Source organism: Colias eurytheme, chromosome 1, assembly GCF_061535395.1.
Source record: "Colias eurytheme isolate Ceu_HAF_F1 chromosome 1, ilColEury1 Martin Lab GWU primary, whole genome shotgun sequence".
NCBI classification, from domain to species: Eukaryota; Metazoa; Arthropoda; class Insecta; order Lepidoptera; family Pieridae; genus Colias; species Colias eurytheme.
This window is the reverse complement of record NC_142980.1, coordinates 3,427,274-3,453,109: the sequence shown is the minus strand read 5'-3', so window position 1 is coordinate 3,453,109 and position 25,836 is coordinate 3,427,274. Positions and strand designations below refer to the sequence as shown.

Sequence of the window (25,836 nt, the reverse complement as noted above, 5' to 3'; positions counted from 1 at the left end):
ATATTAATGGAAGTTAAATATGCAAGGAATTAAAATTAACAAATTATATCAAAAAATGCTCATTTATTTAGTATGACGTTACATTACTCGTTTATTTGTGTGAATTTTATCCTATCCTTTAATTTTTCATGTTCAAACTATTAAATTTATATAATTGTATGTAACGTAATATAGAAACAATTTAAAAATTTGATGCCTTAGTAATTTTCGGCAAAAATTTTCAAAAATTATAATTATGTTTGTTTGTTTTTGTTGTTATTTATTTCATATTTATTTATATTTTAATAAATATGTATGAGTACAGATAAAAATATTCAAGAGCGCGTAGATAAGTGTAACTACAAATTAGTTTTTGTTTTGTTTTTTTTTTTATAAATTATAATAACTGTATCATTATACTGTTTTAACCGTATCTTATTTTTCAATTTTTACAATCAAGTACCTAAATTATAATAATTGTTCTTTAATATTACTACGGGAACTTTCGTTTTTTTTTGCAATTTGCGTTTATAATACGTGCATTGAACAAAGAAGGAAAGGAACCTACATTTTATTAACTGCTTTTCCAAAATATCGTAATAGGTATAATATATACCTAGATAGGTATAATATATACCTAGGCATAGGTAATTCGTGGGTATCTTTGGAAGATTTCCCCACTATAAAAAAAAGGCATAGGTAATTCCTCTGCTGTCATGCTTTGTGATATTACAAAGATATAGAAGATAGATAGATTTATCCTGAAAACTCTTCTACATAAATTGAGTTATTAATAGATAATGATTGTGCGTCAATTAATTTATCTATTTAAGCTTTTAGTAATTTATTTAGGCATTTCGCACTTAATTGATATAATTTGAAAACAGTCGTATTAAATTTTACCTATGCATGATGCTGTGCATGCACAAATTTAATGTTCTTTCTGCGTAAATCGAATGAAAATTGCAAATATCATATATATAATATCTTCTGTGATGAAAATTTTTTATTAAATTAATGTTCTAGGAAAAATATTTAATCACATTAATATCCATAAAATACTAATCAATAATAGTGAATTATTTAAATATATGAATTCTTCCAACTGCGTATTTTTTCTAAGATGTGGCTAAACTAGCCAAAACGATAGGAACCCGAACGTCAAGGTGTTTCGGTCATTATTTATAGTATAAAACACGTGTGTTAACATAATACATATTACTTATATTTTTTTCTTGCTTCACTCGATATAATATTATCGAAAAGGCTGTAGGAGGATAGACGCAGAGAGCGCAGTTCTTGGCATAACATTATTAGCTTGTGCGTCGCCGAGTGAGCTGGTTTTCGCGCCAATTTCAGGATAGCACGCATTTTTTTCTGTGAGTGTTTTTTTTTTGTTTCCAGGATTTCATTTTATACAGTTTGTGTTTTTTTAATTTAAAATTGGTGATTTTTATTTTGTGCTTGCGTTTTGTTTTTATTGCAAGGGGGTTTTTGTTTTTTATTACTGCTGTTTTTGTTTTTATGTGTTGCGAAAGATAAATAACGGCCCAGAAATTTAATCTTACTGCGTACTTTTTGAAATTATTTTTCTGGATAAGTATAGATAATAAAATAAAAAAAATAGTATTTTTTTTCCTAAAGTTTTATTAAATTATATGAAAAAATCGGTTATTTCATGTCCTTGTTATTTTATATATTACCTACGATGGACGTTTAAGAAGCAATTTATGGAACTAAGTAGGTATTTAGGTACATATTCAAATTTTAATATTATATTCAGAATATTCAAATACCCAAAGTTCTAAATATACATTTTTATTAAATATTAATAAATATAAAACTTAGCAATCATTTTATAAATCGTGACTCTGTTGTCCTACATTACAATAATGTCCACAAAAGTGGGATGTCATCATAAGTTTTGGATTGTATTATGTTAGATTTTTACATCATTTATTTAAAGAACTCACACAACGTCTTGTGCATTACAGTAAAAATATTTATATCTTACTAAAATAACCACATTATATTTTAATGGGATAATATTTCTTGTTTTACCTAGGATCAGTTTAAGCACACCACAAATATGTATATATGTTATAAAAAAAACAATTTACATTTAGACGTATGTACTATGTACACGATTCAACAAGCGCATCTGATTACCTACGCTAAGACCCTCTTTTCTGATCAATTAAATAATGCTTTTCCAAAACGGGATCCAGATCATTGAAATAGGTAGGTACTTTAATTATTTTCTGAATGCGCTTAACGTGCCTCAGTTGATGAATAAAAAAAGTCAAAATCGATGTGTCAAATGAATGCATTGCTCATTGACCTTAGTTTAAAACTTTAACCAAACGGTAATATTATTTTCAAATTTAACGTAGAAAATCATGGCTTTGTTTAAGCTGGAATATTCCGCGTCTGCGCTGGCGTCTCTATGTAACAAAAAATATGAATCTAGAAAATACCAAAGGACCGTGTTCATTTCGGGTAATTCTACAATATGATAATGAATCTCTTGTTTATAAAACAAAAGATTATGTGTTTCAGTAACGACTGTTTTAAAGATTTCTTAATTGTTATAACGATAAGTCGATTGCGTTTGGCATTGGTTTCAAATGGCCCAGATTGCCGGCCCGGTATGTATTTTCATAACTTATTAGGTTACGGTGCTTACATTGTTTTCATACCTATTTATTAATTACTATTTGTTCCCCGCAGTTTCACCCGCATTTCTCCGCTCCTGTTGGTCTTAGCGTGATGATATAATATAGCCTTCCTCGATAAATGGGCTATCTAACAGCGAAATAATTTTTCAAATCGGACCAGTAGTTCCCGAGATTAGCGCGTTCAAACAAACAAACTCTTCAGCTTTATAATATTAGTATAGATTATATCAACTGACGTCACGGAATCGATGATCGTCAATGTTTGCATTCGATGTTATAAATTACACCTATTTTTCTGTAAATGCGCATGACGTAATTCGGAGGTTAACAATCTTATTTTTTTTGTTTTTTTTGATGTTTTGTCGTTTGAGAACTCATATTTATTATGTTACGGATTTCAATTAAAATAACTGTGATGCACACAAGATTTCTCGATTAAGCTCAATAGCTCTTCGCCAAATGTAGCGCTAGCGCCTTAACATCGGTGTATCACAAAGAGATTTCAATGTCAATATCTCAATTATTGTTTCAATGTTGTTATTACTAGGACATTTTCTATAGCTACGTTACTCAATAACTGTTATATTGCACACTTCTTACATAACTTGTCTTGTAGTAAATTCACGGATCACGCGGGCGATGCCCCTACGCTTCGTCGACTCGCATAACTGTCAAATGTTGACAAATGATCTCACATAGGTATTTGTTTATTATGAAATAGTGCAATGTTATAACGGATTGAAGGACCGTTGATTTATGTTGCTTCCGACATAAGTGTAGGTACGAAACATTTGCTTGAAAAATGAAACTAAAGTAAATCAACAAAATATGGATGGCTATGGAAAGTTACTGTAGCATTATAATAATAATAAATAATAAAATTATTTATTGACATAATTACACAGGTCAAAATAATGAATCCTTCGGCTCCCGAACTAGTTTAAAACTGTGTCTCAGGAGCCATTATAATGTGATTGTATGACGTGCTTTTAACTGTCGCGTATTCTCTTATGATTCTGTAGTTTACATTCCGAAGTTAACAAAAAAAAAAATAGTGACGTATGTAATTTTGTCAAATCATTTCAGTAAATTTTATTATTATTCTGTTAAAATTTAACCCGCACAATATTTGAGATTGTATTATTTACGTCATTAATAATAAGACACAAAAAATAAACTAAACAAAACGCTACAATCTGCGTTCGTATTAACTAAAATACGTAATTTCCATAGATATTTTTTGCATCGTCAAATACATAATTTATACGAACCAATATCATCTTTATATGTTTGGGTTCGCTTGCGTCGTTCGTTGGTCTAATGTTTTTTACTGTTTTATATTTATTGTTATAGAAGATTAATCCTTTACGTTTTTTTGCGATGACGATTTCCTTGAGAAAAACTTTTGCCAACAGCGTAGATACTAGATAGATGATTTGGCCGGATATTGATTTGATTGGAAAAACCCTAATTAATGTTTATATAGTAGGTAGTTGGCTGTATTATGAATTTTTCATATTATGAACCTCTATATTTATCAAATAAATGTAAGTAAGTATTCATCTTTGATAAGTACATTATAAAAAGCAAGTTCATACTTATCTCACTTCGACGAGTAGCTTAATTATTTTCCAAAAGAATAAAAAAATAAGCTTGCGTTAATCAGTATGATATGATGAAGCTTTAGCTTACTAATCATGAACAATGTTTCAATTCTTTTTTGTTTATAAAAAAAGATACAAAAAAGCCTTGATTTCTCACTAAACAATACCTAGTCGTACATGCTATCATATGATTACAAAAAAAAAACTAAATTAATCAGTATAAAACAACACACTAACTAAACTTATAAAACAACAGTCTAGTGAAAACCCATTTAAACAAGGGTTGAGGTGTAATCCAGCGTGTTCCAATGTGCTTTATTTTGCGCGTGACATCCAATTTTCGTGAGTAAATTTTGTTAAGTATATATATAACACCTTTGTGTGTTCAGTGTGTTCGTGTTTAGTTTAGTTTCGAGTTTCAGACCATGATGTTAGGCACAGCCCGGATATCGTTCTAGCTATGTCATAATGTAGTTGACATTACAGTAAATGTGGTACCTTGCTATAAAACTGAGGAAATAATAATAATTTTGTAAATATTGATAGTTTTTACTACCTATTTAGATTAAAAATAAAGGGATCAGTTGTCAGAAACCTAACTATAATTGGTAAGGTTTTCATTTTCATTCATTTAATGTCTATCCATCTATAATGTCGGTTTCAAAGCATTGTTAGTGTAATACTCCGAATTACATCTAACGATCATATTTTGATGCAAATAGTGGCTGTACATTTTAAGATTTATTATCTATTAATATATATATATATATATAGATACTATAAATCAATTAAACAACAACAAAAATAACTACTCTTTAGGCTATCTTTGAGCTTGAGAGAGATTTTTATTTTAACAAATTTCATTTTATCACGACCTATCAAAAAAATCAGTGAGTTATATTACTGAAAAAAAGATTCGATTTCCCAGATGAAAATTGCATCTCTCTGTATGACAGCAAAAATTGGAAATTCTTCAAACATTTGAGATAAAACATTTCCGAATCGGAAACGATATTTGTTAGGAATACCAACGACCAACGATCGTTACTTTTTATTTGTTTTTATGAAGACGTACCTACATACACACTACATAGGACTGTTTGACACTTCAGAAAAAAAGGTGGAGGTGCACATATTTTATTTTGATGATGACAATGCACATCTGAAAATATGAATATCTAATATTTTGTCATATAAAAGAAATAATGATAAATGATTTAATAAAATAAATTAAATAACCTATGTAGTTGACGTCGGTATTTTGTTTTTGTGTAACTAAAAAGCTTTACAAAAACAGAGTGTACCTATTTTTTTTGGTAAACGTAATTTCTTAGAATCATTTTAATCAGTATCCTATTAAAAATATTTAAAATATATTTAAAACATGCAATTGTAATAAACTTTGCCCCTGAGTATTTAGACTTTGTATTCAAATATATTGTACTAGCCGCTCCGCGCGGTTTCACCCCCGTGGCTCCTCTCCTGTAGGTCGTAGCGTGATGGTATATAGCCTATAGCCTTCAGCAATAAATGAGCTATCTAACACCGAAAGAATTTTCAAATCGGATCAGTAGTTCCCGAGATTAGCGCGTTCAAACAAACAAACAAACAAACAAACAAACTCTTCAGCTTTATAATATTAGTATAGATTAGTATAATAATAATAAGCATCGATGAAGTGTTCTTATTATTAACGATGTTTAATAAAATATGGATCTGATTTTAAAACAAGACTCCATGCTACGATAAAATATAATCGGTTTTTTTTTCAGTAAGTTCCGTAATTTTCAAATTCAAGTTTTTCTACTATTTCTTATAATCGTCAACTTACGTTTTTTTATAACACCATGACTATTTATGTAGTAATTTTCCATGAGTTTCTTTTTTTGTCAATGGAACTAAAATAATAAATCATTAAAATATGTTTATACATACTTGAGTTCTCAAAGTACCTATAGGATGTAAGTAGGCAAACTAACTATAAAAATATATAAATAACATACGTTTGTTTTGCGGGTTTATGTTTAAAAATAAAATAACATATCATTCTGCATAATACATATATCATACTTAGAATATATTAAACCTGACATTGCCTGATAAAGGGTGCATGTAGTCAAAATTATGTAACCATAACCTACACGTCTAGGTTGTATTCAAATAAAGCATTTAAAAAATGTTCGCACGATATGTTCATACAATTGCGAGGTCAATTTAAGTTCTAAAAACAATATTATTATTGTAAAATAATATGATAAACTGATACCAATTAGTTTAAGAATTACATTGGCTTCGACCTAATTGATCATAATTTTGAATTATTCATTGCTCACGTTAAGTGGGACATACTTACATACCGTAAATTTTGCTGTGTATTCTTGTGGTATAAATAGTAATTGATATGTTTACTTCTTCATCTACTTAAAAGATAAACTTTAGGTATATCCGTATATACAGTGGTATATACCTAGTGTAAGTGTGGTTGCGTGTTATCTTCCTTGTGGCACAGAATAGTTAATAGACCGTGGTCTGACGTCTAAACAACAGTAGGAAATGTCTAAGCTTGTGGTTCTTGTTTTGACTGTTCAATTTCAGTACGGTCAAATTGTCGATTGGCTTCGGAATATTATTAACTCCGATCGAACCCCTGCCCCTTTGAACACGCTGTAGCTATAGATGCGTTGATATTAGATGTCTACCTGCTTTATTAGATGTCTGCTGCTGTACTCGACGATAGTTGAAAATTGAAAAAAAAAACGTCAAAACTCCGAAAATACGAAAAATCGCATAACATACATGGGGGACTGGGGGTGATTCGTATAGCCCGCTAGACACTCTACCTCCCAGCTATCCATATATCCATACTTTTTGGGACACCCTGTCTTATGACGCTTATGACGGACAATATAAGAATTACAAATTTTCGTGAATCTGTAATCAAACTCTCCTGAAACGGCTTGTCAAATTTTTATGTTTTACTGTGTATTTGGTAGTATGTATCTGTTTTGTAAAACGGAGAATGTGTCGCTTTACTAGAACCCCAAAGTCATATTGCAAAACAACGTGATTCGGTTCAGAGTAGAACTATAAAACTATTCACCAAAACCTCTTGCCTCACCTGCACAAGCCGCTGCACAAAGTTTCTATTTACTATTACATTTATTAACAAAAAATCCACTTCATGTGACATTATGTCCTACTTTTACCAACAGGTCGTAATTTGGTGAGATCGCTACTCAATTTAGTGAATAGGTACGTAACGCAATAGACGTATAATGACTGCAACATTGTCCGCGAATTAAATGCGCTACAATAGTTTGATGTAATTCTATAGTGTTTTGGTGAACGAAAATGAATAAGTTATGTAACTAACTCAAAATTAAGTGGCCAATTGTATCTATGGTACCTTAGAACATGGTCGTACATTTATTCAGTTACAATTTGCTAGTGTCATAACTCATATAATATCGAAAATAAACATATATTTCCCAAAGCTTAAATCCTTAAACGTAAATTATAAACTAAAAAGTCCACAATAGAAGGTAAAATTGTCTATTTAATGATGAATTAGGCAGTTAATTAAAAGTCTATCGAATTAATATCTACATATAATCCTTGGGAGGTTAGTCACATCGGAAATAGGCATAAAAATTCTACTATTTGGGTCATAGACAAATTATAGATTCAAACGACCATCTCCACAATTCCTAGAATATAATATTATAATCAATTGCTTATAACACATTAATTCACACATTTCATTTGTTTAATAACGAGTTGAAATGGAAAAACCTATAGTGAGTAAACAGACACATTTCAAGGAAAATAAGTACATAATTGCATTAATCGCTGATACTTGAATGGTTTGCGTTTATACGGACGATTATCTTCTTGATTATTGCTATTTTTCTTTAAAGAATACAATGCATGTACCTCCATACTAACGAGGTATGATTGACTTACAAAACTTCTATAAAATATGATCATAAGAACAGAGTGGAATTTTGCGTTTGTAATTTATATGTATAAATATAGCAGTAGAACCGATGTAAAACTTTTTTGTAAGGATTTTGTATTAATTGGAAGTACTATATTAGAGGTATTCGACAAAAATGGAATAGCTGTCCGTATCGATCCAAGCGTCCGCGTCGTAGTCGCGCAGTTGTTGGAAACAGCGGTTATAATATTAACCAATATGCTAAAAAGTCGTGCGTAAAAAGCATCGAATCATTCAAGTCATTGTTATTTGTTACGAGTACCCTGTGCGAGTACCTATGTTGGTTATCTATCTACGAATTGGATTTTTTGTATAAAAAATCTTTACTGATATGTATTAGATATAAATACAAAGTGCATTTTTTTTCTTTCTTTTGTGTCGCAACGAATGATTATGATATGAACTACTAGGCTAAAGCCACTGTTTATCGCGGAGACATTTCATTCCCCTGGGTATTTCCTTTGTCTACCCGTGCGAAGTCGCAGGTGAAAAGCTTGTAGTTGTATACTTACTATTTAATCCTATATCAACTTATTTTACCTCTTCCATTAATTTCCAAGCTATAACTTTAAACGTGGTAATTAACATCATTCAAAGAGGCATTTTTACAATTAATATCATGTAATACCTAGACTTAGAGTATATTTTCTTAGTAAATAACAAATTTAAAATAGATTTGTTTATTGCATATGAGGTTATATTCATGCAAATACAAATGACGTACATCATTAGATCTAGTTAGGACCAAAGAAATAAACAAAAAGATACCTAAGTTTCTAATGGAATTAGGTAAGTATAATAGTGTACCATGGTTTTGGCTAGAATTACTAAAATGGTCATAATGGAAAACTATTTCGTTTTTTTACTTTGTTGTTCCACCCTATTTTGACGCCGGCATACCCGTGCCCGTGCCACAAAGAAATATAACATCCAAAAATAAAATAAAAGCTGTGAAAAATACGCGCTTTGATCTATCCAGCATCACTCAAATTGACACGGGATACCTAAACAAAAAATAGCCTAGGTATGTCATTCATAGTGGAGAAAGAATTTTCAAAATCAGCAAAGCAGTTTTATTTATTCAAAAAAGCAATAAACCCCTTCTCTATATAGGGTTGATACTCTATCCATCGATGTATTCAAGTTTTAATGCATCCATGATAAGATGAAAGACGGCCTTATCAGATATCCCTTATTTTCTTAATAAACGTATTCCTGCAAGGCTCAAACACATATTATACCTACCTATGGTGTATAATATTCTTTGATGGCTTCGAGCCCGAGGAAGTTGCGAAATCTTACGGCAAATTCTAAATAAGATCCTTTGTTGCGAATACAAAAAAAATTAATAAGCTTATGGTAGAGTCAAGGATAATCTTATCTCATTCTAACAAACCTTTAAAGCTTCCTTATTGCCGTTTATCCAAAATTGTGTGCGTTTCTTAAATAAATACAATGTTCTCTGCATTTTTATACGGAGGTAAACGGCTCATTAATTAGCGTATGTATGCAAACATTGTCATATCACTTGATAATGTAAACACGGTAAATAATGTTTTACAAGCAAATACTATTAGGCCAAAAGTATACTACAACAATGCTATTATCTAGTATTTCAAAGCTTTTACACGTGTAGAAATCTTCTTTATTCATCTATAGAATCAAATAAAAATACTTATTCTAGCCAAGAAGCTTATATCTAACTAGCTGCTCCGCGCGGTTTCACCCCCGTGGCTCCACCCCTGTTGGTCGTAGCGCGATGATATATAACCTTCCTCGATAAATGGGCTATCTAACACCGAAAGAATTTTTTAAATCGGACCAGTAGTTCCCGAGATTAGCGCGTTCAAACAAACAAACAAACAAACAAACTCTTCAGCTTTATAATATTAGTATAGATATACCTACTGGAGATTTCAGTATGAACATTAACTTGATTCTAGCTATAATTCCAATTCCAGAACGATGATTAAATAACTATCAATTATATAACTAAATAAGTAGCATTATTTCTGTAGCAACAAGCTTAAAGCATTACTGCCATTTGGCTTGTTTTGATAAAAATCTATTATGTAATTATTATTATAAAGAAGTGTTATAGTCCGGGATACATCGCCCATTTTTGCAAGTGATTACTATCAAGCTAATTTTTCGTGAGTAGCTTTATTTTGATGAGATGCCCAATAATTTCATGAACGAAACTCTCGATTGTGGTAGCTTACAGAGGTAACAAGGATAAAAATTTTTGATTTGACGGTTCTCAAATATTTATTACGCAATTTGTAGGACAATATGTGTGTTGAATTATATAAGTATTAAATAAGTGAAAATAAAAAAATCAGCTGGTTACTAATCATTTATGATGACTTCGTTATCGATACACATTGGAAAGGGGGACTCTTTGATCAAACCATAGATTTTGTAGGACAAATATTTTTTCGAATAATTTAGATAATTATCTTGAGATTGAACAAAAAAAAAACATTCAGTTAGTAATTAATATTTGAGAACCATCAAATCAAAATATTTTATCCTTGTTTCCTCTGGTAGCTACCACAATCGAGAGTTTCATACATGAAATTATTGGGCATCTCATCAAAATAAAGCTACTCACGAAAAATTAGCTTGATAGTAATCACTTGCAAAAATGGGCGATGTATCCCGGACTATTACCAAAACCATTAGCGAAGAAAATTGATTGTCAATAGTTTCAACATTTCTTTATTGTGGCTTCACGCTTTTTTGATGTAATGGAAGAATTCGAGTATTGTGCATTATGAAAATAAAAATCCTAATACAGAACTAGATCTTAATACAGAACATCATATTTTAAAATTAAATAGCATAAACTCGTTTGATTTGTAACAATTTATATGATAAATCGTATACTTTTTACACTCCATAAATTGTAAACAATAAAATTTAAATTTACCACAGATAATTTAAATTTGCATGCTGTTCAAAGACGGCTAAACATGCTGTAATACTAAATGAATTGTAACACCTTTAAATACCATGTTATTGGAAATAAACGATTTATTTATTTATAATACCTACTACGAATCATTACCAAGATCATTCAAGAAGTCAATGCTCATTCAATGCAATAAATGATAACGTGAAGTCGTTAGTCACAAATCACAATAGCTATGAATCGGCCATTTCATTCATCGTCTATAATCCGTATAATGTGCCTATACATTTCACACGTTAAATGGGACACGACCTTAACAAAACAAAGTAACAGAAACGAATGCTTCAAAAGATGCGTTATCAGCTATCATGGGCCTAATTTGCTCTAACAAGCGGCCGACGCACCTTCTTACATAAGGTCTTGCTCTCAATACGTTATGAAACGCTATTGAAAATGGTCATTGTTTTGAGCATATTGCAATGTTAATTGCGTTTTTATAACGGTACGAGATTGAAAGATAAAATGGAAAGAATGAATACTATAATTTTTATTAGATCATGATACCAATTTTGTTTACAACGAAATGCAGAACCGCCTTGGGTACAGTCACGCAACCTTTAAGTATGTATGCGATTTTCATCATTGTGTATGTACGGTTCAATACGTAGCTGTAAATAAGAAATGGATTCCATTTTCTTTACAAAAACGATTAGTATGCCTAATTGCCTACCCTTCAATCTTGATTCACTGTTCAAGCCGACAATGCGAGTAGCGTCTTTAAATATATTTTTCATTATGCTTATTTTAATAAATAACAGTGAAGGTCTTACGTGCAACGAAGTTCTCGAGGTTGCATCGGATAAAAAGACCACATCCTTAGCAGAATTGCAATTAATGCAACCAAAAGAAATAATCAACTGTTTAGCTCACCTTGGTAAGGAACAGTTGCGATTTTCGGAAGCGGATTACATGTGGCAATCAATAAAAACGTACTACGGCGGTGTCGCGAATGTTCCAGACCGAATTCTTACAATACTCCACTGGGTAACACCGGCGATACAGCCCGAGGAATATGCGAATATCACTTTTGAAAATATTGACGTTATACAAAACTTTGGCCTCGATTACGGGTTAAATAACGAGCAACTTGCAGCTATAGCTGATGGTGTTCGGACTGAATTTGCTGGCAAAGATATAGAGGATTATTCTTATTATGACTTAACAGCGCTTCGGCAAATACTGTGTGCCTTTAACAGGAGTGAAATTGAAAGAATTCATGTTAAGGCGTATAAGGAAGCTTCTGCGCTCATTGGTAAATTAGAAGGTTGTGCTTCTGAAGTAATGTTGGGATTTGCAACTTTAGCAGTGAAAAGAAGCGCCTTTGGTCCAGCAGAGTTTTGGGACGATACTATTGTAAAGATACTTGGAAATGTTGCTAAATATATACCGAAGAATGTTATCGGAAAATATGTTAAGAAAAAGACTTTGACTTAAAAAGCGATATTGTAAAATATTAATTATTAATTAATAAGTTCAAATAAATAATAGTCAAAAGATTATATGTCGCAGCAAATATATTTGATTGCAGTGAAATTATGGTTCAAATTCAAAAAGTGTTAAAATATTTTTTAAGCCTCTCAAGAGTTTTAAACATTATGTAGTTAACTACTATATAATATACTTTGTAAAGATCACTTATGACGATGCCGTGATGTGATAAAAATATAGACTACAAGCCCGCATAGGACAAAAATATGGGTCAAATGAACCACCATGGGACATATCTAGAACGAAAGCAGAGCAAAAAATAATAAGATTCATCACTATGCCGTCACTTGTAAGCTGTCCAACTGAGTGCAGATGAGAATTGAAAAGTACAGGTAGACTCGGTAAATTTTGGTCATATATTTTTGTACGGCATTCTTAACCATCGATAGATCCATTAAAAATAATAAGAAACCGCTCAGTGCCGTACAAAAATGGTGGTCCACCAAGTCGGAATTTTTATTTAATTTCCGAGAGTTACCGGGGGTAAATTTGGTCATTTGACCATGTACGGCATCTGTGTCATACTATTGCTATACTGCTCTTAATCCATTATTCCGCAACGCCGTACAAAAATCATGGGGACAAGGGGAAAAAATCGAGAGTTGCAATCCCCTCTCTTTCCCCACTCCAGGGGGTCATTTGACTAAGTACGGCTTCGGTTCCAAAACATTATCTAGCACTCAAAAGTACTATTAAAAGCAATGCCGTCAAAAAATAATTGTTCTTTTAAATGTATACCAATAATCATCTTAATTTCATCGAATTCTTGATATAAAGAGCTGTAAGGTCATTTGACCCTGTACGGGAACTTTTTTTTTAACATGATATTGTAAAATTCAATTGTTGTATAGTATTGCCGTTCAAAAGAAACCGTTCTAAAAAAAGTTATAGAGAAATGCAAAACCAGAAATTTTGTTAAAGTTTAAACATCGTAGATTAATGAAATATAATAGTTTTCTACACTTTATCCGTTGTTTTAAATAGTATTAACATAGATAAATTAGGAAAAAACGATGCCGTACATTTTTGTGCAGACCACATCTTTTAGGCTGATGAAAGCGACGAAAGCTACAATTTTAAGGGTGCTTTATTGCCATTTGATACAGTACGGCATTAACATATTCTTACCCAACTACGGCAAAGCAAAAGGAGGGTTATGGTTGTTTACAGGTCATGTATGTATGTTCATCTATTCCCTCGTAACTTCTAAACTACTTATCAGAATTCGACAAATGACAAATCATTAGAAGCGTCTGAATTGTTCACTGGATAACCAGCGACCAGCTAGCTAAAGGCTATATGGGGTTTCACAAAATCTAATGTGGCGCCCTCTAGCGGACAAAACATACAGAGTAAAAAAATAAAGTTAAGATAAATATGCAGTGTTTGGTATCATTTGAAAGCGCTTTACTTGTACATTTTGAATATGTATATATTACTAGCATTTGCTTGTGACTTTACCTGTATTCATGGACTGATTGCATATAATTCACATCTTTTCGTTCATAGCTTTTTTATTAGTTCATCAATTTAACGGAGTCCATTCCACCTGACTCCGACTTTCCAAGGTGATAATTAACCACCTCGAGCTTCTTAATATTAATGTATATTTATATTTAATTATAAAAATATAAAGCAAACATTTCGTTATATGGATTTTTTTCTTTTTCAGATTTTTCCCCTTTGAACCAACGAAAATGTACGGCACATAAAAAAATATTATCTATGTATAAAATACTTTAAAAATAAATTTATTTCGTGTTGTGTCAAATGACCCCCTGGAGTGGGGAAAGAGAGGGGATTACAACTCTCGATTTTTTCCCCTTGTCCCCATGATTTTTGTACGGCGTTGCGGAATAATGGATTAAAAGCAGTATAGCAATAGTATGACACAGATGCCGTACATGGTCAAATGACCAAATTTACCCCCGGTAACTCTCGGAAATTAAATAAAAATTCCGACTTGGTGGACCACCATTTTTGTACGGCACTGAGCGGTTTCTTATTATTTTTAATGGATCTATCGATGGTTAAGAATGCCGTACAAAAATATATGACCAAAATTTACCGAGTCTACCTGTACTTTTCAATTCTCATCTGCACTCAGTTGGACAGCTTACAAGTGACGGCATAGTGATGAATCTTATTATTTTTTGCTCTGCTATCGTTCTAGATATGTCCCCTGGTGGTTCATTTGACCCATATTTTTGTCCTATGCGGGCTTGTAGTCTAATATATATTGACGTGTTAATAACGAGTTATCTAGATATTATTACTTGGTTATTGCAAATGAGATTTTACAAATGGCTATAATTTTGTTGTAATTTTGATATTAGTAAATGCCAAATGATTTGGTAATTTTTTTCTATATGTAGGTATGTATTACGCAGCACAGAAACCTTGAACAGCATGTGTTCCTGAAATAGCTTGACAGTTGACTTTCATTTTGTGATATAACCTTTAGGGTTGTCAATTTTTTTCTGTTGCTCCCCTGAATATGTATGTATTCGGGTAGGTTTCTACTAAGCATAAACATTTTGTTTGAATTATCGAATATAATATTTACATTTTGTATTGGTGGTTTTCTTTAAACACAGTTCATACGCTTTCACAGTTATAATTTGTGCATATTTAGTAAATCCATTTATTAATTAGATTTTTATAAATCTAACCTAGAATTCTAATCTGAAATATTTTGTAATGAAAAAGGAAGTCATGAATTTCGGTGTCTACCTTGGAAAATACTGGCATTTGCCTTGGGCTATTTAATTAAATGCATCTAAGGCATTACAGCATTATGAAAGTTTTTTACGTTTACTTTTTAGTGAGTGTTTGTATTAAAGTTTTAATTTATTAAACAAATTTCTGAACTGGCACATTCCACTCCCCGCAAATATTTTATCAGTATGCAATATTAATGTAAAATCGTTCGTGGCTCTTCATCTTCAATCGTTGCGTGATTCTTCGTACAGTACAAGTAAGGAACATTTTAGTAGGCGTTACTTGCACAGTAAACAGATACAAACAGTAGTGAAACTAGGGAGTTTTGTAGGGACAAAACGTTAAAAACTGCTCACTCAAATAATCATACCCATCGATGATACTCTTATGCAGGCATCTGCTTAGAAGTACCTTTTGGAGGATCGTTGATGTGTACTTTTGTGTTAGTGAGGTATTTCGAACGTTTTGTAGGAATTTTCACTACAGTTTGTATCTGAAAATTCTTCATCTTCATTCTGTCCATAAAAATCTATAAAATATCTATAAATAATTGAAACACTTTCTCTATTTTGATAACCCTAGCTCAGCTAAAATTGCAACGTTTTAATGTGGTTTTAAGTAGAGTGTGATTCATCGATCACATATTACAATATAATGGTAACATGTGTTTGATTAATAAACCTGTTCTTGCTTAAACTTGAAAAGGAAACCGCAACTATAATATGGCCGTGGCCTGCACATAAAATTAGAAAGATATAATATTTTATCATAAGTGTTTTGTATATTATGTAGATTTTTACAATAGCTATTGCATATAAGTACCTATTATTTAAAAGAGATGAGATTTTCTCAAAGAGGGCAGACGGAGGCGAGACTTGTAAACAATTAAAAGTTAATTAGATCCTATCGTCGTACGATACCTTCCTATTTTAATAGAACAGACAACAACAGACGAGCAGTTTATAAAGGGTTCTCTATCTTACATTTTTTAATACGTATTAATTTAACCTCGTAGTTAGTTAATAAATATAAAAGGTAGCAGCTTATTGTATGTCTTTACAGTTCTTTTATGCCTTTATAAAGAAGACAATTAATGATCTAAAATATCCTCTATCTTTAATCTTGAACTACATGATTAAAGCTATACGATCCCTTAAATGCCACGAAGCAACCTATCAACTCCTTTATATCTCATCTCTTTGTACCACAATTTCTAACTGAACCATCTCTTGCAGAACAAAATGACGACCGCAAGCATGCTGCTCACAGTGGGCACAACACTGGCGTCTAACGAATGCGAGAAAGACGACCTCATATCTTGCAAAGTGCGGAACACAGCAGCCGTCGAGTTGCGAGAGACACCGGCCACCAGGGAACAGGCGTTGCACATTATGCGAGAGTGGATACAGAAGAACACGGACATCAAAAACGTTAGACAAGGTACGTTTGTACAGTGTACTCCTATGCATGTTGATATCAAGGAAAGAGTCCGCACAGAACAAGTAGCCTCGTAAAGCAATTGCTGCGCGATGCAGTTCGGTGAGTGTAGATCCGCCTAATGAACCGTCACTTGATGCCACAATATTTTTAAGCGTAGAAAACAATATTGTGGAATAAGTACTGATCTCAAACTAACTTAGCAAAACATGATAGAAATAGAAGTAGAAAAAATGTAGATTAGATTGGTATATGAAGTTTCTCCTCGCTGTTTACTCAGGGTATCAAATAATTTGTTAAAGTCGTTGCATATTTAGACACTCTACATTGAGAATCTTCAATACAATATTCTAAATACTACCGTAAACAATGCTCTGTTTACCGCACCGCTTATGTCACTCTTTACAGGGTCTGAAACACACTTCAATAACTTTCTCATTGTTACAAAATTGTACAAGTGTTCATTCTAATTCCTTAAAGTGCTAATGATTGTTTTTGTTGCAGATGACACATTCTTACTACGTTTTCTACGACACAAGAAGTTCAGTATACCGATGGCTCAACAAACGCTGCTTAAATATCTGAACCTCAGAAAATTTTATAGCGATTGTATGACAAACTTGGACTGCGAAGAAGCGAATCTCAAGGAAATTCTCAGCGATGGGTACGCATTTATAAGTTTTCATATAAATATTCCTCGAATTATTGAAGAGAATATTAACGAGAAATGATTCTACGAAAGCAGAATGTTTACAACAGGAATTATTTGCTGCACCGTTTTCTCATAATCAATTTATGGTAACGTTCATATAACCGGATAAAGGCTAGTCAACTAATTTCAGTGGAAGTTAATCTAATAATAATTGAAAAATGATAATCCATTGCGAAATTATAATGTATAGGCATAATCGTTATAATTGAGATAACACTTACGTCAAAGTACAAACGAAAGTGTAATATAGAAAGAGCCTTTGACAATGATTTAAAATACATGTAGTGATGCAGCCATTAGGGCACGTTGGGAATTGTCGGGGTTATTTATCTCATTCTTGATGTATGATGACTTGAAATCAATTGTAGTAAGTGCCGTTAAACGATCACAATCAATCAATTGAATGGGTCGCATTTTCTAAACGACAAACTCGACGGAGCAAGCTTATATTGCATGCTTTATATTTCAATGTATACAATTCTATGTTACCCTATATTATTTTTGGTAACCGATATAAACATTCAGACCTGTCACTTGTCTTTGATTAACCTTGTTGTTATTTTGATGTTAATCTAAACCCTGTTTTATTAGTAACAGTTTCAAGGCTCTCGATATAAAGGCCTTATTTGGGTTTTCCAATACCATTTTTTTTTATAGCCTACGCATGGTTTGTCCCCTTATTCAACCACAACGAACTTCCGTTTGTCCTCTATGTTCAAACTTATGATAATATCGATAACTTCCTCTCTTTAAGGCCAAGAACAATGCTTTGCATAAACGAGTCAATATAAATTATAGGCCAGGAAAATGTTTTGCATAAATATTAAGTGCAATGCGTATACCAACGAAATGCAAATACATTTACTTCTGTACCGTGAAATTTATATTAGTTCTACTAGTATATTATCTGTATTGCTCTTGATGTGCCTGAATCTTTAATAGCTGATGCATACTACGTCTCGAGTCTCGCTCCGTGAAGCGAATAATGCATTTTCTCTACAATATAAAGTAAACAAACAAGATTATTGGAGTTCCTACAGCAATACACTAAGTGTAGGTAAACTTTTGTGTTATCCTTTAAAAGAAGAAACTTAGTCTAACCTATTATAGTTTCACTGCACACGCGATATAGGCCCGCTAATTACAAATGCTGATATTGGCCTCGATCTTGCGAAAAATTCTTTAAACCCACTAACATGGTTACCAAAGCAGACATCCGTATTATGAAAGGCGCTTGCCCAATCTATATTCTTTAGTTTTAAGGTATATTGGACTGGTTATTCGAAAGCTCCCACGCGGAGCCTTGACCTCCCAGCGCCGTTATATAATGCAATCATATTATGTATGACGTTACAAAATTATTTCTCCATTTAAGGTACATAGCCGTTTCCCCAGTTCGTGACAGCAAGGGTCGCCGGGTCATCGTGTATAACATGAGTAAGTTGATGACGTATCTATAAGTAAAACTCGTTTGCTGTGTGTAGTGACCGCTGCAGCGTCATGTTGCTTCTTTTCGTAGTTATTTATGGTGAATGGATGTAAAAAAAACAACTAGCAACAAGGAATTGGCTAATAATATGAGCAATTTTACTGTTTGTATAATGCAAATTAGATATATGTAATTGCAGCAGTATTAAACCTGGTGTTGGTTTATTTTATAATTAAAAGATCAGTACATAACTGTCTAACGTTAATTATTTTATATTTGCAAAAATAAAGACAATGGCTTGATACAAAGTCATCTTCTGTGTTATTAATTTTATTTACTCGTTGGGAACGTTAAAAATCTACATAATAAAATCACGAACCGATTGTAGATACTAGATACGTATTTGATAACATCAAGACGTGTCTCGTTAGTCTAGATCATAACTTATTTATATGCAATAATTATTATAAATTGGATAAAATATGGTGTTAATGCTTTGCGATGTTTATTTACTGTATGTGATTCTTGCGATGTGAACTTGCAACGCGAAGGTAATGACTTTGACATTATGAGCGAATCCAACGCTTCAGGTAAGATCATACGGTAATGAATGTGCGAAATTGCTGTATCATAACCATGTGATATCTCATTTGCTTGTTTATAAGATCAATGTGAAGCTGTTTTTGTGTATATATGCTTACTATACTTACTTATGTTTTTAAGATGTGTGTTGTGTCACAAAAACATTTTTTTAGGCTATAAGTACCTAGTTAAAAATATTTTTTTGTTGGGTATGTAGTAATAGAATAACATACTGTTTGTACATAGACTGCCTAATAATAAGTCTCGACAAAAAATAATTAATTATAACAATGTAAAGTAGGTCTCAATAAGTGGATTTTGGGTATTTACCATCATTAAAGACCTGTTGTTTCGTATGCGTTAGTAATGCGTTATAAGAAGTTGTTCGTAATTCATACCACACGCAATAACAATGATGATCATAAAAAATACTGGATAAGTGGACTTAATTTCGCACAAGATTTCGTAAAGATTATAACAAACAGGTTTCTATTACGGAGGATAATCGTTGTTATGATTTATTGACATGTTATTCTGACCTTTCTTAACGTAATAAAAATACAAAGAACTTTAGAGGTTTTGTAATCGAAACGAAGTTATTTTTGTACGAATAAAACTAGACTTGTTCAAATTTGTATGAATATTGACTTGTTCATAGATCTTATATCTATCCTCTTTATTGCAAAGGGTTAAAAAAATATACTGCTCTCTTTATAAGGCTAATCAGTCTGTAGGTACCTATCCTGTGTATTCGTAATTATAGGATGTTTGAATATTATTAATTATTATGTATGAGGTTTGATGAATAATACAGTGAAATTATTTTAATTATGAACTTGTTAAAATCTAGCGGAATTAACTACGTAATTAGGTCCATTATATGCTATAAGCGCCTTACAGACTACAGTGGTCGAAATTGGCAGTTGAAATTTTCAATGACCACTCCTATATGTACATTACTGATTACAATCCTTTGTAAGAGGCAAGAGCTATACATTTTAATCCTTTATAAGAGCTGAGATTATAATTGTAATACGCAACCAATTAAGCATATTACAATTTCAATGCTGGAAATATCATGGACGATTAGTAATAATGATGGTACTTCAACATTCTGAATTGATATAATATTCATGTTAAAACAAACATATTATGCTTTCAGGTAGTTTAGCCATTGAATCACACTCATAAAGTATATAAGTACATGGACGATTTGCCTTAACTTTATTTAAAAATCAAAGCCAAAAAAGGCTTGTAAAAATCTTCTTAAAGTAGGTAAATGAAGAAAGTCCTGCGTAAAAAATTTACTGAAACAAAAGCGGTAGTTAGGTACTTTTTCAGTTTTACACCTGTATGTTATCACAACACAAACATCACTATAGTAAAAAGCAAATTCGTTTCCCGCGTCTGTATGCATGTATGCTTAGATATTTAAAACAGGACAATGGATTTTGATAAAGTTATTTTAATAGAGTGATTCAAGAGGAAGGTTTTAGTGTATAATTTATTAGGTTTTAGACAAAATAGCCGTGAGCCGAAAGCTATAAGCTCTTATTTGTTCCAGGTAAATTCAACGCTACTAAGTTCACATGTTGGGATATGGTACGCGCCCACCTGGTGGTCTACGAGACCCTGATGGAAGACTCCACGGACCAGGTGCAGGGCTTCGTGCACGTGGGTGATGGAAGCGGTTCCTCCAAGACACATGTGACGTCTTGGAACCCTGTGGACTTCGCGAGGCTCCTTAAATGGGGAGAGGTGGGTCGAGAATGTTCTATTGGAATATTTAATATTTTTAATATTTGGAAACGGATTCCGTGTATAAAAATCTGTATATATGTAGAAAAAGCTTGCGAATTTCCATATTATGTATGTGTTACTAAAATTTAATGATAATAGATTTCTCTTATTATTTACTAGCTGCTCCCCGCGGTTTCACCCCCGTGGCTCCACTCCTGTTGGTCTTAGCGTGATGATATATTATAGCCTATAGCCTTCCTCGATAAATGGGCTATCTAATAATCTAACACCGAAAGAATTTTTCAAATCGGACCAGTAGTTCCTGAGATTAGCGCGTTCAAACAAACAAACAAACAAAAAAAACTCACTCTTCAGCTTTATAATATTAAGTATAGATTAGTATAGATATAATTATAATCGAAATAACTGCTGTTCTCGATTTATTCAGGAAACAACTTTTTCCTCCATAATCCTTTAGATGCATGCAGATAATCAGTGTAATCGGTTTTGCTAAATTTACTATTGCTTAATTACAAAAAATGGCTCCAATTACCGCGTCTCGATTATTCATCCTTGAATTTAATATACGAAAGTGACGTAATTGTTTGATATTTACACATAATATAAATATGATAATGCATGTATGTACGATCGATCGTCTAACCGTCTAACGACTTTAGTCGTGTGCGACGGGTTGCAATGTGAATACGGTCCTAGGACTGTACGACTAGTCGTATGAAGTATTGAATGTCGCGTGCATTTACTACTTACTTATTATGAGAATAAATTACTATAAACAGTTGATATCTTCAATTTTCCGTGAGACGCCAAGTGATTTTTTTTGCCACAAACACATACAAATTTGCCACTGCAGCGTTATTTTTTACCTACTTATTGTCGTCGAGTTGTAGTTGCAGTATTGCAGGCTAGTGATTTATTGTGAATAGCGCTTTATAAAGCATAATCCTTACGTACCTATGGATCATGGATGAATAATCTTTTATATATAAAAATGAAACGCAAAATGTGTTGGTAAGCGCATAACTCGAGAACGGCTGAACCGATTTCGATAATTCTTTTTTTATTATATTCCTTGAAGTACGAGGATGGTTCTTATTAAGGTTCTTATGTAGAGAAAACGTAAATATTATGTACCACGGGCGAAGCCGGGGCGGACCGCTAGTTATTAATAAAAGCTTATGTGATATTTTACAACGTGGGTTTAATGCTGCTTTAAAATTTAAATTAATATACTATGAAAAGGAATTATTTATATTTTTATAAGTTTTATGATTTTACTGTACTGTAGTTACTATAGTCCTTTTCATTTAGGATGATTCCTGTGACACTTCATCGTGTTCCGAATTACGTATTTTATGTTTAAAAAGTCAAAATAATTTTAGTGCATAATATTTTTATTTTATGGCGGCATTATTACCAAAAATATAAAAATGAAACATCTGAAGCTTATAAATCAAAAACAGTATTGTTTAGTTTAATATAATGAAAAATAAAATAAAATAACACAAAAATATAATACCTACGCAATTCGTGTACATGAAATGGATCGTTGAAAAATCATAGAGTTGGAAAATCATTTAATCGGCGCCCATCTTGTGATCGTTTGTCAATCGAGTCAATCGTCTGTACGAGTACGTTAGCCTTGTATACAAGTTGCATTTTTATATTGATACTTTACGTGGTATTCTGTTATTTTTACTAATTGTTATTGTTGACTTTTTGTTGCTGTTGTTTGCTAAGTTTACTTAGTTAATTGTTGGCGAAATGCCGAAAAAACTAATTTTGGTACTTTATTCAAATCGATTTCATTTCCATATAGAATATTATCGATTATCGGAAACAATTGATATGATTTCAGTAACCGACATCTCTACACGTGTCAAAAATCGATGTGTCACAGAACTCATCTTAGGTGGAAAGGACTATAGTCTATTTAAATATTACTCGACGGATTTTAAAAATGCTTCTAAGTATGAACCCTAATGAGAAAAAGCCAGTAAAAGTGCTTTTAGTGTGACCAAATATTATACAACATATATTTTGTAGTTAAGTACTTAATTGGTTATTTAAATAAAACAATAAAATTTAAAATTTTATAATTTGTGATTAGAATATAAGACGCTCTACAAGGATGTTATCATGTTACTTTGAAAGCTAAATAATGAGCTCTGGAATAGACATTCGATTGAAATCTAGGATTACATGCTATTTCAAATGGAAATTCAAGTTTAATGAAGTTGAAGCAGTGAATGCTCTGTGCTCATAGATTAGCTTAAGAACATGGATCCAATTACGGCTTCTTGTACGACATTTTCTTTATCAAAACAGTATAGCAACTTTATTTTGCCCCATCAATATATTTTAATGTAGGTAGCTTTTCTCGGCAAAAACCCTTTTTTCAAACAGACATAATTTTGACTCCATTCAGCAGAAACTTGCTAACATTTTATTGTTGGATAGACCACGAGGACGAAGAATTCCTTCGATAGAAAAAATATTTATTGTCCTTTCTCGGGTTTCAATGTATCTATGCATCTCACGAAAATTGGCTCAGTAGTTGAAGCGTAAAGAAGAGACAGACAGATAGAGTTACATTTGCCTTTAAAATATTTTAAATATAAGTTAGGGTAAGGTATCTCATAGATGCCATTTTCGATCTTTACTTCTTTAGTTTCACAAGGCTATTAGGAAACGATCTTCTTTTCCTATATTCTTCAGTAACAACAACTTCTTCTTACAGCAATCTCTCCCGATGCGTCACAAGGAACTGCAACTGTTCAACGTCCCGGCTGCTCTCAAATACATCATCGATTTTGCTGCCACGAAAGTATCTCCCAAAATCGGCAACAGATTACATGTAAGTATAATTTAATCAAGACCTTTATAGTTACTGCAATGAAAACTCAAATATTTATTAAAACATGTAACGTTTTGTAGGTATATATTTTGTCTATTCTTCAAGTAGTCTTATATTTTTAAATAAAAAAGGATCGGTCTCATACATGTCGTGATTAAGCCACAAATACCCATGGCTTCCGTGATACACAATCAAGGGCCAATGAAATTGACTGCACGTTGCATACGCAATAAACCTAATTATTTCGCACCCTCAATTCCATCCCTATTGTACTAGCATTGCATTATTGATCGTGGAAGGTATTGCGTGTATAGATTGTCTAATTAAATGTTTTTCCGTTACATAAATTATAGATTCAATTATACTTTGGCAAGGTCGAGGTGTGCACTTTTGAATTTTCCAAAATTAATTTGTAATTAGCAATAGCCTCAATCAAGCTATTAGTGGTAATAGCTTTCGGACTAACCAAATTATTGGTGGCATTATCGCTTGTTATTTGTGTTATTATGTACCGATTGAATTCTTTTTTCTATGCACTTTAAATTTAAGTGTGTAGTGTAATATTAGCTTTTTGTATCTGCCTTTTTTTTCGATAAATTTTTGATTCGACTGAACCAATTTTGACACGATATTTGAAATTATAAGAATAAGCCAATACTAAGTTTATTAGTAATAAGAAATGCTTGCGAGAAATTTTATTTTATCGCAGTCCCAAGAGGCAAGCGGCACATAGTTTTTCAGGGTACAAATATAAAATCGCCAACCTTAAAAGCAATTTTCTCAAATACAAATTTAAACAGAGACGAGAAATTAAATTGATTTTTAGTCCTTTATAATTGAATTTTAATATCTCAAAGCTTCCCACCGTTAACATCTAGTTATTTTTTAGCTACATTCAAACGTGAAAAGCATATACAAAGAAGTCGACGTGGCCTGCATACCAAAGGAGTTCGGAGGTGACATTCCCATGAAAGACATGATAGTCCACACGAAGAAGTTGCTTTTGGAAAAAAGGCAAGTGCTACTGGACCTGGATAAGATGGAGATATTGAGCACCAGAGGAATCATTTCTTCCAGAAACTCGACGAACAATTTAAAGAGCGGCATGGCTTCCGTGGAAGGCAGCTTTAGGAAGTTGGAGATCGACTAGTGTTCAGTGTTGTGAGGAGACTTCTAAGCATTTATATTGTAAGTCAGTAACCTTGCGTGGATCGTTTGATGTGTATTAGTAGGTAATTACAGAACGCAGTTAGGAATATAATATTGCCTGTTTGATGAAAATTTACCCCCTCAATTAAGTACTATACCATGTCTATTTCTATTGACTAACAAAAACAATTAAATTTAAAATCAATTTGAGAATTAGGATTGTGATCAATCATCAAAGTAATATTTTAGATTCTCAAATCGTTGTAAGATTTGCTAATGGACAACAGGGCTTTTATTATACTTAATTAATAATGGGTATCATTTAAGCTATCACCAATTTAATTAGTTTCAAAATAGTAGATCTGTCACCAAAATGTAGTCACCAAACAATGCAAAATCAGTTCCACAATAAATCACCTAAAATCCTGAGATATAAGGTCTAGTACCAAATAAATGTTTTTGTGTGTA

The 25,836-nt window shown here is 32.2% G+C and overlaps 3 protein-coding genes across 3 annotated transcripts in view; all 3 read left to right on the top strand.

Annotated features, from left to right (window-relative positions):
• Nucleotides 1-25,836, top strand: part of LOC149910936 (transmembrane protein 208) — a 58,259-nt gene that overhangs the window by 18,222 nt on the left and 14,201 nt on the right. The gene's annotated exons all lie outside the window — the stretch shown is intronic.
• Cralbp (Cellular retinaldehyde binding protein) lies at nucleotides 1,252-25,676 on the top strand. The gene is made up of 7 exons (XM_090120631.1): nucleotides 1,252-1,358; nucleotides 16,677-16,881; nucleotides 17,383-17,542; nucleotides 18,966-19,027; nucleotides 21,166-21,359; nucleotides 24,103-24,219; nucleotides 25,109-25,676. Exons 2-7 carry the CDS (start codon nucleotides 16,683-16,685, stop codon nucleotides 25,367-25,369), a joined length of 993 nt encoding a protein of 330 aa, XP_089976757.1. The 5' UTR covers nucleotides 1,252-1,358; nucleotides 16,677-16,682; the 3' UTR covers nucleotides 25,370-25,676.
• Nucleotides 11,968-12,666, top strand: LOC149910938 (uncharacterized). The gene has a single exon (XM_090107000.1). The coding sequence runs from the start codon at nucleotides 11,968-11,970 to the stop codon at nucleotides 12,664-12,666; it is 699 nt and encodes a 232-aa protein (XP_089963126.1).

Excerpts from the sequence above, each read along its gene's own strand:
- LOC149910938 (XM_090107000.1), top strand. The coding sequence starts at position 11,968 with ATGCTTATTTTAATAAATAACAGTGAAGGTCTTACGTGCAACGAAGTT.
- Cralbp (XM_090120631.1), top strand. The coding sequence starts at position 16,683 with ATGACGACCGCAAGCATGCTGCTCACAGTGGGCACAACACTGGCGTCT. Across the intron at positions 19,028-21,165 it reads GGTCATCGTGTATAACATGA|GTAAATTCAACGCTACTAAG; the intron begins GTAAGTTGATGA and ends TATTTGTTCCAG. Across the intron at positions 24,220-25,108 it reads AAATCGGCAACAGATTACAT|CTACATTCAAACGTGAAAAG; the intron begins GTAAGTATAATT and ends GTTATTTTTTAG.